Here is a 13,851-nt window from a genome sequence, read left to right as displayed (position 1 = left end):
TATTAAATGTCTGTCAGACTGTGTATGACAGTTGCAGAGTACTGTGTGTATTGTGTAAATTACAATGGTGATTGACGAGATGACGAGATCAAAGGAGATTTTGTGGGAAGAGTTGTGTAGTCTAGAATGAAATGCATTCAAAAGAAGACACATTGTGACAAATATTAAACTTTATGTTATAATAGCAGTACAAAAATACAAAAATATGTCGATACATTTATCATTTAAATTTCACAGTACGTACACAGGTAGGTACACATACGTTATTTACAGATGAACCAATAAAATGTCCCATTATACACTTAAAGGACTGTTAAAGTATTTAGACATCTGTTTTGAGTTTAGAAGATCTAATTGGATCACTTGACTGTTTGGTATTGGTCGAGATATGTGCAGGTTTACCGGTGTCAAGAGCAGATTGACTCACTTCTGTTGGCAGTATAATTGGGTATGTTAGATTGGCCTAAATTACAATCCATTCCCAGACAAATTTAATTTTCCTTAAAGTCAGACCATACTAATTACATTTGTCTGTCTCAGTAAGTTCTTTAAAAAAAAAATTCCACTCAAATCAAAGCAAAACAACATCTAGCATGACCTCCAAAAAAAAGGCATTTACAAAACAAAGCTGAGAGTTCAACAGAGGAGGTATTGTAATAGGGCTTGGGGTTGTACCAACAGTCCTCTGAGACGCCTACAAACACATCCAAACTGTTAATGTTAGTGATCAACGGGTGGCTAAGAGTTTGGATCAGGTTCTGGAGTAAACATGTGTTAGGGCGGGGGAGATGGAGAGAGAGACTATACAGGTTTGTTTAGGCTCAACCCCCTTCCTCACCAGAACATACAGTAGAACCATGGCTGCCCTGTTGTTTTTGTTGTTTGCGGTGAATTGAAACCACATTGGCAGACTCTAATGTGGTATCGACTTTTCAAACAAATTAGCATTTGCTTTCCATTAGCTCGAGGCAAAACTGTTTGTTTGTGGGGAAAGGAGACTGTAAAACCATAAAACAAGGTTGTAAAAAGCTGATGCCAGTGACCGCTATTGTACATGTACAATAAACAAAAACAATAAATACATTTTTTTCAATTTTTTTTTGTTGCATCAGCTTTCCCAAGGATATATGAATTTGTAACTGGGATAAAAACATAAATAGAGTTTGATACCTTCTCCAATAAATAGCAGTGGTATTCTATTTACAGTATGCACACATTTCCCAATGAGCTCAAGAGATATACCTTCATCTCAGACTCTTTTCTTTTGGCCTGTACTTCCAAACTAACACGTGGTTAACACAAGTTTCTGCCTGGAGGCAGTTACATTAACGTGTTCCTTCATATCAAAACTGACATAATTTTCCATACAAAAGGGAGTGATTGTCATAAAGAGGTCATGATGAGAAGCTAGTGGTGTAAAAGAGGACTTTGTCATGAATCTTCCATTTAGACTGCGTTTTCCTCGCTGCCTTCAAAACTGTAAGATTTCCGAGGTGGATCTGTTAAAAAGAGAGAAATTATTACAACCAACAGCATTATAGAGAGAAGCAGGTGTTTCTGTTTAGGCTTACTGTTGCAGTAGCCATAGTGGCGGACGCCTATGGAGTGCCCCAGGAAGCAGGTGGCCCGACGGAGGTGGCAGGCGCTCGGGTATGTGTTGTTGTCGTTGCCGCAGATTGGCTGGTCAGACGGCATGGGTATTGGGCACGGTGCAGTGCGGCACATGACACAGTGAGCACTGTTAGTCTGGTCGGTCACACAGGTGTGAGTTCCTGGACACACCACATTGGAGCATGACTCTGGTGAGGCACAAAGAAGGGTTTAGCACAGCAGGGTTGATTTGATTTAGTGCAGAACAGATTAACGTAGATAGATCTTGCATACTTTTGCATTCTCCCTGGTACATGACCTCCAGGTCTGGGTGTCCCATACAGCGAGCCATCAGCAGAGCGCACTCATCCTTATATGACTTCCCATCACTGCCGCACACAGCATGCTTCCGGGAAATGTGAGAGCAGTCTGGAGAGCACACACACTGAGGCCTCCCGGTCTTCATCTTGCAGACTTTCCCGGGACTGCATTTGACTCCCTCACATGTCTCTGCAAAGACACAGTGAGTGGTTTCATATCAGCACTTCTCAGTGTCAGTGTAATGTTACTGTATTAACAAGCCTGCAGACATCAGGTGATTCGCAGTCATTTTCACACAAAACAAGCTTGAAATCTGGGGTTTTCCCAGACCATAACACAGTTTTCGCCCTGCACAATATTTACAATAACCACAGCTCTTTATTGACCGTTACACACAGAGGTGTCTCGCCTGGTGGAATGTGAAGCTGGCGTGTTATCATAACAGACCTAAGTGTATGGCTGCCCACAGACAGGGCTGAGCGCCTGCAGAGGGGCTCAGACACACAGTTCAAATAGCTATCAGAGAAGTTTACAGGCTGAGACATGAGGAAGCCCCAGGCTCTTCTGACACCCCATAATGTCAAAGCACAGGAGGAACTGTGATCCTACACAGTGCAGAGAAAACACCACACAATGCACACATGGCTCTTCCCAGGACCCGTGTGAGAATGTGGAGATGATGGCTGATCAGCACTGAGGTCTGCCTCTACTTCAATATCCTGTTTTAGTCCAGAGTTGTGCTTGTCTTCCCTCTCCCTCTCCCTCTCCCTCTCCCTCTCCCTCTCCCTCTCTCTCTCTCTCCTCTGTTCATCCCAATAGGGTAAAGTCTGAAAACAAAGTCTGGTGAAGATGTGTCTGAACTGACATGGATTTACAATAACGATACCAATGTTTTCCTACCTCAGAATTCCTAATGATCAAGATAGTGTTGCACATTATAATTCCCAGACATCTGGGCATGTGGCAGGCATTTATACCAGACTGCAGGAATGTATTTTCTTATTTTGTTGGTGGAAGCAAACAGGGCTACTTTACAACTTTAGAAAAAGTCTACCAGCCTCATTCATTCTGCACATGGACATTAAACTAACGAGACACATTTTCACAAAGCTTGGACTGTAACCTAGTGTAGGTGCTGCTCAGAACGTATCTGCATATGAACCTGAATGAACCGTGCAGGGATTTCAGGGGGGAGTTATGTGCAACGACGATCCACATCTGCATATTTTTAAGTTCATTGTGTAAATATAATGATTCACAAGTGACTTGGTTCAGATGAACTTTCATTAACTCTCCAGGCAATACAAAGAGATTTTGTAATTTCACTGCCAACTTTGAAACACTGAAAACCTTCAGTATAAGAGCTACTTTGCAGACAGTCAGACATTTCCCTTTTATTTATTCATAACGTCACTGTTAAGAAATACAGCGCCCTGCAGTGATTAACCAATGGCACTAACTATTTCCTTCTTCTTGGCAGATTAAACCCATTACTTTTCTTTTTTTTTGTTTACCTTTGCATGGTTTGCAGGAGACAATACCCAGAAAGCCCAGCAGGCTGACCTCATTCATGGGCAGAGTGGTGTTAGACCACGCTGTGTCCAGGCGACCGCTGGAGCAGCACTCCTCTCTGGTCACCCATCTCATCAGCACCATGTCGCACCTCTGGTCCTGACTCTGCTGCAGCCAGCAAATCCCAGCTGGACAAAATACATAAAATACATAAGAAAAGTTCAATTAAACACTTTTTAACAAGTTTTATTGGACATTATGTTAATGTGAGTCCTGAGCAAAAGATATTCACTCAGATAAGACACGTGTCTGTTAAGAGGTTTTAGAGAAAAGCACATAAATATACAGAAATCCATGTCGTCATTGTGATAATTGAAAGAGGATTTCTGTCATTATTTTAAAAAGAATAATATGCATTTAAACTATTAAAAAAAAGTCCACTCACCATTGGCAGGATTCCTTTCAATCTGATAGAAAGTGAGTATCACCCCTAAACCAAAAACCAAAAGGCTCATTGTGTACTCTAAGTTAGTATAAAACCCCTTCTCCAAAAACTTGTCTAAGCAAATGTCTACAAGATGCAGTGATGTTCCCCTGGCAAACAGAGCAGATCACTCGGACTGAGCTCTGGAAGTAGCTCTCCCTTATGTGAATGAATGTGTTGTGGATAAGTGATGTCGTTCCCCCTCTGTATAAATATTTAGCCCAGATGGAATTATGCTGCTGGGATGGGCGATCCTCTCAGCCAGTAATAAGCCAGGGCAGGACACAGTTTGACTCTGACTCAATTTTCAGAGTCGGGAAATGATCCATGCCCTCCAGCGCCAGACGCTGGGCACTTATATGACCTCACAAAACATTTTCTCACCATAGGCAAATTAAAGTCTAATTAAGTCCAGAGAAAAGCGGTTAATCAACATTTCATCAGTAAATTTTAACTTTTCAACAAATCTTTTTTTTTCTTATGTTATTTCATAGACTGAATAACCTTGTAAGAACACCTTGTTGCATTATAATCTCTGACGGTGACCTTTTGTTGGCCTGGTGGGGCCACAGATGCTTTGTTCTTCACAGTCTGATCTCTTTTCTTTAATGTGGCACAGCTCTGAGGTATTTATTGTCCTCACAAATCATATTCTGTTTGAATCCCCCCCATCTATAAGTTCTTCTGTGTGGTTTTGTTGGGGAGCATAGCCTATAGAAATGCCATATATGTTTCTTATCTTATTATAGCTTTCAAACAATAAGCTTTTGAAGGAATGTGATCCGGCAGTGACCCTAAATTCTGTTCCTTTGTAGTGTAAATGCAGCGGAAGGACAAGCTGCACCGTAGCAAAAGCGGTTAACTGTTAAGGTCATTCTAAATGAGTTCCTGGCTGTATGATGCTAAATTAAATTATTATCAAGTGCCTAAAAATATTCACATCTCCAACACTTGAGTAAATAAAGATGACTGTCTGGGTTTATCAATGGATGCTGATGTTTCAGACAGTGGTTAGAAAAAGAGAGATGAGGGGAGGAGTGGGGGGGGGGGTGAAGGTGGTCTGCCCTTGAGCAATATATCAAGTTCAATAAACACAACTATGCCGGAGCTTATCAAGAACATTGCCCTCTTTTTACTGTTGGCGCACAAAGGCAGCAACAGCAGACATAAAAAAAAAAACACAAAGACTGTATGTGTATACGGATGTCTGTGTAGACAGACATGTTTGCTTAACTTCAGGAACAACACACCTGTATTATAAGTGTGTCAGATCAGAACATCTGCATGGCCCTTCTCTCTTGCTGCACTCATTCACCTCCTGACACTGAGAGGTATGCAGTAATGACAAAGCTATGTGAGCCTGTTCATCTGTCTGTCACAGATTTTTTTTTAATGTTCCCTTTGATTGCTGGGGGGGAAATGAAGGTAGCATATGCTGTAGTAGTCCTTGTAGTCCTTGTGAGTGATGTTGGCTTCTTCGGCAGAGATCCCCCCGGGGCAACGCAGGAATGCTGCCTGACCTATGAAAAGAGAACAGTGAGTGATGTTCTGTGGGTGGCCTGCCTCTTCACCGGGTCTCTGCAGATCCACTCAGCTCCTCATATGGTTTGGATCATCACTGCCGAGCCATACAAATGAATACAGCATGGTGGGGACTTTGGAGCACAACACTAATGTATGATCTTTATCAGGGTACAGCTTGCTGTGTCCCATCTTTGAGGAGCAGCGGTCCTTTTTAAGTGGTAAGGTCCTGCGGGGGCATAAAATTGAAGAAACCCACTGTGGACTGTGTGTGAATGCGAAATAGAGAGAGTGCATCTCTGGCAGTGCAGGTGTGGGGTTCAGCTTTATCACAGTATAAAACTCTGAAACAACACACAGGAGTCATTTAACACTACTGCCATCTAGTGGAGGCAGTTGGCAGTTGAAGTATTTTAAAACCGTGTTATGGATTTAATCATACATTTTTCACTTAATGTCATATGTTGTGTAAATTACAAATGAATGCACCACACTGAGAACATATGATTTAATGCAGGGTTAGGTGTGAATCATTTGATCCAGTTTTCAGGGCCAAACATCATGGAACCAACAGAGAGAGAGAGACACACCTCTGTTGACAATTAAAACATTGCATCACACATCACATCAACCTGTTCACCTTGTGCTAACTGGATTATTACATTAGAGGTCTGCAGCCAGCAATAAAGGCACAGTACAGCACTAGCTGCTCAGTATTACTCCAGTGTATTTTAATTCCATGTGAAGTTAGCTTTAGCCGATCTTAGAAAGTGATGGCACTTAGGTTTACTTAGGTAATTGTGTATTATGTGTAAAAGTGTGCAGAACAATTGGTCCTTGACTGCAGTCCATATTGACAGCCTATTAGCCAATAGAGCTGCTAATTCCATATCCAGGTTGTTCCTCTGGTCTTTTTTTTTTTTTTTTTTTTTTTTTACAAATGGCTCGTAATGCATCTGGCCTCTGACAGTAGGTAACTATGACACTTGATTGTACCATCACAACACATCTATGCATGGCTCCAAACAGTCAACAAATATATTTTTCTTTTTGGCAACATTGCAGTATCACAGGCTTTTCTTTACTGGTATTGCAACATTCTAAGGTTGTCCAGTTACGTGTAGTTATTTGTTCAAGAATTTCCTCTGGGATAAATAAAGTTCTATCTTATTTAATTAACATGCTCTGGAATGTGTTAATGATTCCAGTGTTATTTCCTAAGAAGAAAAATTTTAGCTCTTTATGCTGCAACTCAAGCCTGCAGCATGTAGCTGCAAGTGGGATAAATGACCAGTTGAGGGCAGCCCTGACATGTGTCTCAGACTTCTGACAGTGTTTTGCAGCTTTTGTAAATCACAATATATCCTCAATAGGTTTTTAATTTTGGACATCTGAACAGTCTCGGGTTAATTTGCAATCAACAGACAGATTCACACGTCAATTCCCTGATGATGCATGGCTCCTGGCCTGGAGAAGGACAGCTGACATTTTAGCATTGGTCAATCTTTGGAGCTGAACCTGAATATTAGGTGAATATTGCTGTGGTGAAAACCGCTTCATGGTGACAGACTTTTTTTCATCTGTTGACCTACATTTTCTACTGTTGGTAATGTATTTGCTTTTATCTTTAAATAGTACATTTTCCTCTCACTTTCAGCTACATAAAGTCTTTATCCAGTGTGTCAGCTACAACCTATTTTACAGGGGCAGTGATGATAAAACAAGGGAAAGTCTATATTTGTGCTCACTTCTATCCAGTCACTGCTCTATCTTAAGTCACACTGTTGGTGTGTACGTCACACAGCTAAACAGAGCTCAGCGGTGGTAATTGCTCTGTCTGCCCCAGACTGGCTGAAAGCAGCTGCATCATCTATCCACTCAATTTACTCCTAATGTGTGTTACTGATTGAACCGGCAATGAGGGCAGGAAAAGTGACGAGGCCGGATAGAATCACCCCCTCTGTCCCTCTGCACACAACTTTCCTCCTCCTCCTCCACCTCACCCTCGCCCTCTCCTTCCCTGCTTCCTTCCTGTGTTTAGCATTGCCCATGTGAAGTCCCTCCAGCAGTTCATTAATGGAGAAGGTTAATGTCGGTGCACGCACTGCTCATATAAACAGCACTCTTCTCCTCTTCACCTTTCTCCCTCCACTCAGCACCCCCCACTACCACTCCCCTCTGCTTTTCCCCCCATGTCACCTTTTCCGCTCTCTTGAGTGGCCTCTCACTTTGCAGCCTGAGCAGGACACAGATGCAGTCGTGACTAAGGGTCTCCCTCCGTGTACTGGTTGTTCAGCTCTGTCTGTGTGCTGCTCCGGATCTCTCTGCTCTTCCCCCAGTGGGCTGAATTGACCCCTGGATTCCGGCTCCCCACAGACACCACATGCTCTTGCATTCATGAGGACTTATACAAACTCCTGTAGAACAGACTTTTATGTCCCTTCTGTCTGGAGACATTACAGATAGACCTATAATTAGAAAAAAAACACTTTATTTAGAAGAATATCTCATCTGAAAGTCAGTGTATGCATGCAATTTATCCTGTATATTAGCAGCCATATTTCCAACATATTAGGCAACCAATATAATCTGTGTCAAATTTTTGTTGCATGTTGTGATGAAAGCATGTAATTAGCCTTTTCATGGCTGATGACTGGAACTTGTTTGCCTCAGTCAATAATTTCAGAATGCAATAGCTGTTAACAGTGTTATGTGCTGATGGAGCAGAGGGCTGCAGGAAATGCCAGATAAGTTTCCCATGTATTGAGTTACTTTATTACTCCATACCAACAGTGGCCACTGTATTTTCATTATAGGAGACTTTCAAGTTTGAATTGTTTAATTGTTTATAGTTCTTGCAGAATGATCACAAATGTGTCTGGATGAGGAAGCTGCAGATGGAGAGCTCAGACATTTGACCTCGATAGTTATGTAAGAAGTGAATGTTTTGATTGACATTGATCTCTAGTTGTAACTTACTTTTGTTATACTGTTATACTGATCATATTCAATCAGTTTTGTAAACCGAAAAACTGTTTTTAAGTTTGAGCTCAGCTCTGCAGCACTCTCCTCATTGGCTTGCAGCATGAATCTGGCTGTGGCAGCCTATCTTCATTTAGTTCATTAGTTATTTTTCTCTTGACTGTATTCTGAAGCCAAAACATCTTGGGTGCAGTATAGGTGATAAACCCTCCTCTGTGTTAGTAGATGGGACACAGATCCAACACAAAACTGAAAGTACTCCTCAAATAAACTTTTCCCAGTGATGTTTTATGACTTGTTAGCTAGCTCTTATTGTACTAATCTATGTTAGGATACTCTTTTTTCAATACGTTTGTATTTCTTAGATATTTTTGATTAAAACAAAAAGGGTGAAATGTTGTGGTCAGCAGCCCACAAGCAAGCTACACAAAATAGCGGAACAACAACTCCAGTTCCAAGATGGCATCTTTTTCCAAAATGGGAGTGCTGGTAAGTGAGATATTTTCTACAATGGGTGACAGTGTCAGAGCATTGTCCATTCTACTGTACTGTCTTCTGTCTGTCTTTGCCAGGACAAAAAAAGTTGTGACATTTGGGATGAATATGTAAAATATACTGTAGCTAGACCAGTTTTAAAGTTCACCAAATGGTGAGTGTTGAAAGGCGAGTGGTGAAACTACGCCTCGATTTTAAACTCAAAAGTAAGTGTTTTTTCAATTTTACATTACACATGGTAAATTCCAGCTGTGTCCTGATCGCAGTTATACCACAACCATATCGCTCTCCATACCGTTCTGTTATGTGATCATATCTGATGTTTCAGCGAGCATCTGCTGTCTTTACACTTCAAGTTGCCTTATGTTGCCTTGAGAACTCATCTATACAAACAGTGTTGGTCAGACCTCATCACTGTCACATTCAGTGATGCTAATTGGTATTCAAGTCGATATGACTCACTTATTGTAGGCAGGCAGACACTGCTTACTGTAGTCGTCACATCCTGGACAAATTATATAATGTGTTGAAGGAAAAAAATCTTAAAAGTGCTGATATATAACAAACACCTGCTGCAGTAAAAACACTGCAGCAGGTGAGATGAGAGAGGTGTTTTATTCAGATCAATGATGTGCTTTATTCCCGGCTGTGAACATTGTCTGGCAATGTCAATTGTAGGTGTGATGTGGATATGAGTCAGAGGTATTCTGACTTCATTCACACATGCTACATCAAAAGTGAGCTATCAGTACATTGTGAAAAACAATTTCTATTGAAATACGGAGCCTGTATGTAATAGAAAACTGCTCACTTAAAAAATACATCCTTTGTCGTGTGGGAGCGAATAACATGCTTGTTGTTTGTCCTTAAATGGAAGCAAAACACAGCGTCCCCTTTCCATTTTTCAATCATGCTTATAGTGGGGACCCAGCAAAAAAAGCTCTTGATACAACATATCACACAGCATAAGTAAGTAATCATTCTCCTGTTTGCCTGGAGCCACAATTCCACTCACCTTCACACAGGCCGAAGAGAGAGTGCTCCAAACACTGAAGCACAGATGACATTTCAGATGAAAAGCAACAATGCCCTTAGTCACTTTCTTTGTGTGACTGTGTGTGTGTGTGTGCGAGGTTTTTGTTTGCTGTTTGTGTTTTTGGCTCTCTTTTTGTGTCTGGTAGTGTCCGCATCAAGCTTTGAGCCTTTTATAATTATCCCATATGTTTGTGAATGGACTCATTGGCACAATAGTGCAAAAACACACCCTGCAAAACAAGGTTGACTCTAAACATGGAAACAGTACACTCATCTATTCTATAACAGATCAAAAATACACAATGTCTTCATAAAATATTCATTGAGCTTTTGCCTGTAAAACAGTAACAGCTAGGAAGAAATAAATAATACAAGTGTCATTAAACAGTTTTAGATGCAGGTTATATAGGCAGACAACAGGTGACACACACAAACACACACACACACACTAAAAAAAACAGTATTTATATTGGAGCGCTTTATTCAAAACATTTTTGAATACATTTTTTAACTTCTCACTCTGTGTCTGCCAGCTAGCCCTTTAAAGGCTCGAATCCACAAGAGCTGATGCTCATGCTGGCAGCAGTTACCATGGCAACAAATGACTGAAGCGTATCTGTTGCCGCTGCTATGCCAAAAGCTGTCAGAAACAGATAAATAAAATGAAGCAGAGGAGGGAAAGTTTGGATTCTCACTTTCAGAACTGAGCGGCGTGTGACAGCTCTGAAACTTTGATTTACTGGATTCAGGCTGAAGATGAATCAGTCACGGAAACAAACACATCCATGAGTCAAGTATGCACAGACTGATATATCTATTGGTTACTGTCACTACTAACATGATTTTATTTCACAGCTCTGGATATTTGCAGATGCTTTTTGGTTGCACAATAACATTTGACAAGCTGATCGATGAGCTTCCTTTGCCTGCTTCTCTGGTCATCAACAGCAATGAATTATTCCAGAGAATTTAATCAATTTGTCTGCCATATATGGGAGCTTTTTCCTTTCAGGGGCCAGGCTGAACAGGCAACAATGGATGGCAATAAATGGCAAGAGAAAAAAAAAGACTGACTCTAGTATAAATATTTAAACAAACGAAAGGGCAGATGGGTCTTTAGAATTAATTACCCCACTCAGTGTAAATATGAATGTGAAGGGGTGACTTCATGAGTAGAGGCACCATGCTGGGGTCTATGCAGTATTAATGACTTCCAACACAAGCACAAGTAAAATACAGAGGCAAGCCTTCAGGGTCATTTCATTCATACTCAACTCTACCTTTAGGAGTCTGAACATGTCTGCAGTTTTGCACATCACATCCTCAGAGAAAAAATACATCTAACACATTATGTTCATCTTATGTTTATGTTAGCGGCCTATCGTATTGCTATACATGTATTTTTTTTTTCACCCTCAGCCCACATTTTTTTTTAGCTGTGGCTGGATTTAGCCTTAAAAATGTATAAGGACAGTGATTTAAAAAGGGTTTAGAATCATCTTAAAACACACAAATTCATAAGATTAAACACATTTTACAAGGAAAACCCATTCTGGTCACATGGTCGCTGTATTTGGCCAATCCCTGCAAGTCCCTCCCCCCATGAGCATGTAGGTATGCAGTCAGAGAAATACAGGCACATTTTAATGGACTGATATATAACCCTCACATCATGTTTCCCTGGTGAGGACGGGCTGCTTGAAGTATAGGTGCTAACAATGGAAATAAACCTGTAACACAGGCTCATTAGAAATTGTTATTCTTAGCTCTGTTAATTAAAATGTGACATTTTGGACATAATGAACATATGTGAGAGTTCAGTTAGAGAATAAGACACTCAGTATGTGTTTGTACATTTTATCTCTTCTATCTATGCTTGTCCAAATGTTTGAGTAACATCACATGACAACTCTTAATATGTGGCATAACATAATCATAAACATCAAACAGAGCTGAAACTCCTTTTTGTCTGAAATCATTTCTTTGGCACATCATGACAGAAGACCAGAAATCACCCTGCTGAAAAGAGTTTTGGTTCTTCGTTTAACTTGTTGAAAGTCACAGATAATTGCTCCTTTTAATGTTTTTTTTTATATAACCACAGCAGTGGAGGTGGCTGAGAAAGATGAGCTGTTTAACACTGGAAAATAGGAGTGGGTAGAAGAGCTCTCAGGAAAAAGGAAGAAAAGTCATTTCTGGTAATAATGGATATTGACAAGCACAGAGGAGAAAATAAGTGGGAGCGACGACAAGGCGAGCAAACATGGACTGTACATGTGACAAACAGCAGAGAGAAAGCCATTTTTCCCTGTGTATGTATACCTACGTTACATCAACGCATACACACGCACCTCCCACGCATCACACACTCCTCACTACACTCACACTTTCCACGCTTATGCCCACGCATACACACATACTACTTCACACAGTTATAAAAAAGCTGCACACACACAGTCACACACAGCTACCTACCTCATGCCCCTGTGGCTCAGCTGGCATCACTCATGCTCTCTGAGCTGTTACAAAACAAAAGGTCTCCATCCCTCCATCTCTTCACATTACTCACTGCTCTCACAGAGAGGATGCTGTGTGTTACATGTAGCAGGTTTCTCTAAATATTTCTTCCAAAAGGAAGGACATGTGGGCCATTCTTGTCTCCTGCATGGACGGTACATAATCGTAACAGCAGAGAGCCACCTACTGAGGACACATGGGCTATTGTAGTAGCAGTAACACTGTTGTGAAACATCCCTGTTATAAATTCTTGCTGTTCCTTTGTGTGTATATCCCTGCCTTGTTTACGTTTATTTTTCTACAAGGCCATTACAACATTAACACGGTTAGCGTTACTGTGTAATAGGTGGCTCATGTGAAGGGATAAATCACATTTTCTTGACATGCAATGGTCAGAATTCAAGTTCATACTGAGATATTCAAACCAAAAGCTGTCTACAAAGGGTCACTTTTCATTTTTTGAAGCAGGCAAATAAGTAAATAAAGTACATAAAGTACCCACAGGATTCAGGATGTAAAATGTTTTTTTGATATTCATGAATAGCGGCGTTAATATTCATACAAAAGAGGAGGATGGGTCCGAATGGGTGCCAATTGTTTCCAGAAGGCTTTAATTAAGACCACAGAAGCTTCATTACACGTGTGTGTGTGTGAGCGGACTGAGTGAAATGTGTTAAAGACAGAGGGCATTCATAATGAGATGACACTAACCCCAACACCTCTGCCCCAGTAGGCATTGTTTTTCCATCACTTTTTTGTCCAAACCACACACCCACCTACACACACACACACACACCCACATACACAGATGTCTTTGGTCCTGCATTTGTCAGTACATCCTTTGTAGATCTGGGAGCTTGTTTCCTATCTGCTAACAAGCTGTCAGAGGGTTGATGTGTTGTCTTTATCGCCACCGCTAAAAATAAATAAAAAGCGATAAAAAGTGTCTTCTTTCTTTTCATTAAAAGAGTAATGCACCAACAAGACAAGAGTATTGATCAGAGATCCTTCGTGTTAATAGGTGGATGTAAAATTTCCATCAAATGGTAGAGAAGCATGAATACATTTGGAAAAACTAGATGTTATATCATCTTACAAAGCTGAATATATTCACTATTCTACCAGCAATAGGGTGAGTTGATGTAAATGGAGTGTACAGGGCTGTGTTTTTGCCACAGCAGGACACCAGGAGAGGTCAACCATAGTTTTTAAAGAGCTGTTTTGGGCCCCAATGAGTCACTGAATGCTAACATGTTGGTAGTGTCACAGTCACAGTCACACATAAACTCCCACTAAAGGCACAGATGTGAAGCTCAAGTGGAGCTGAGGCTGACACCCCACTTTGCCACTCACAGCAGCTATGCCCCTAATTATGCTATGTGTCTGTGGGGATT

General features: G+C 40.9%; 1 protein-coding gene across 1 annotated transcript; it reads right to left on the bottom strand.

The window, feature by feature from the left end:
• Positions 1-164: 164 nt before the first annotated feature.
• On the bottom strand, positions 165-4,124 carry fstl3 (follistatin-like 3 (secreted glycoprotein)). Its single transcript, XM_028404592.1, has 5 exons — positions 3,869-4,124; positions 3,426-3,611; positions 1,885-2,100; positions 1,572-1,799; positions 165-1,499 (listed from the first exon to the last, which is right to left on the bottom strand). Exons 1-5 carry the CDS (start codon positions 3,936-3,938, stop codon positions 1,447-1,449), a joined length of 753 nt encoding a protein of 250 aa, XP_028260393.1. The 5' UTR covers positions 3,939-4,124; the 3' UTR covers positions 165-1,446.
• Positions 4,125-13,851: the final 9,727 nt, after the last annotated feature.

This window comes from Parambassis ranga, chromosome 4 (assembly GCF_900634625.1).
Source record: "Parambassis ranga chromosome 4, fParRan2.1, whole genome shotgun sequence".
NCBI classification, from domain to species: Eukaryota; Metazoa; Chordata; class Actinopteri; family Ambassidae; genus Parambassis; species Parambassis ranga.
The sequence above is the reverse complement of the archived record's forward strand: the minus strand, read 5'-3'. Positions and strand labels throughout refer to the sequence as shown.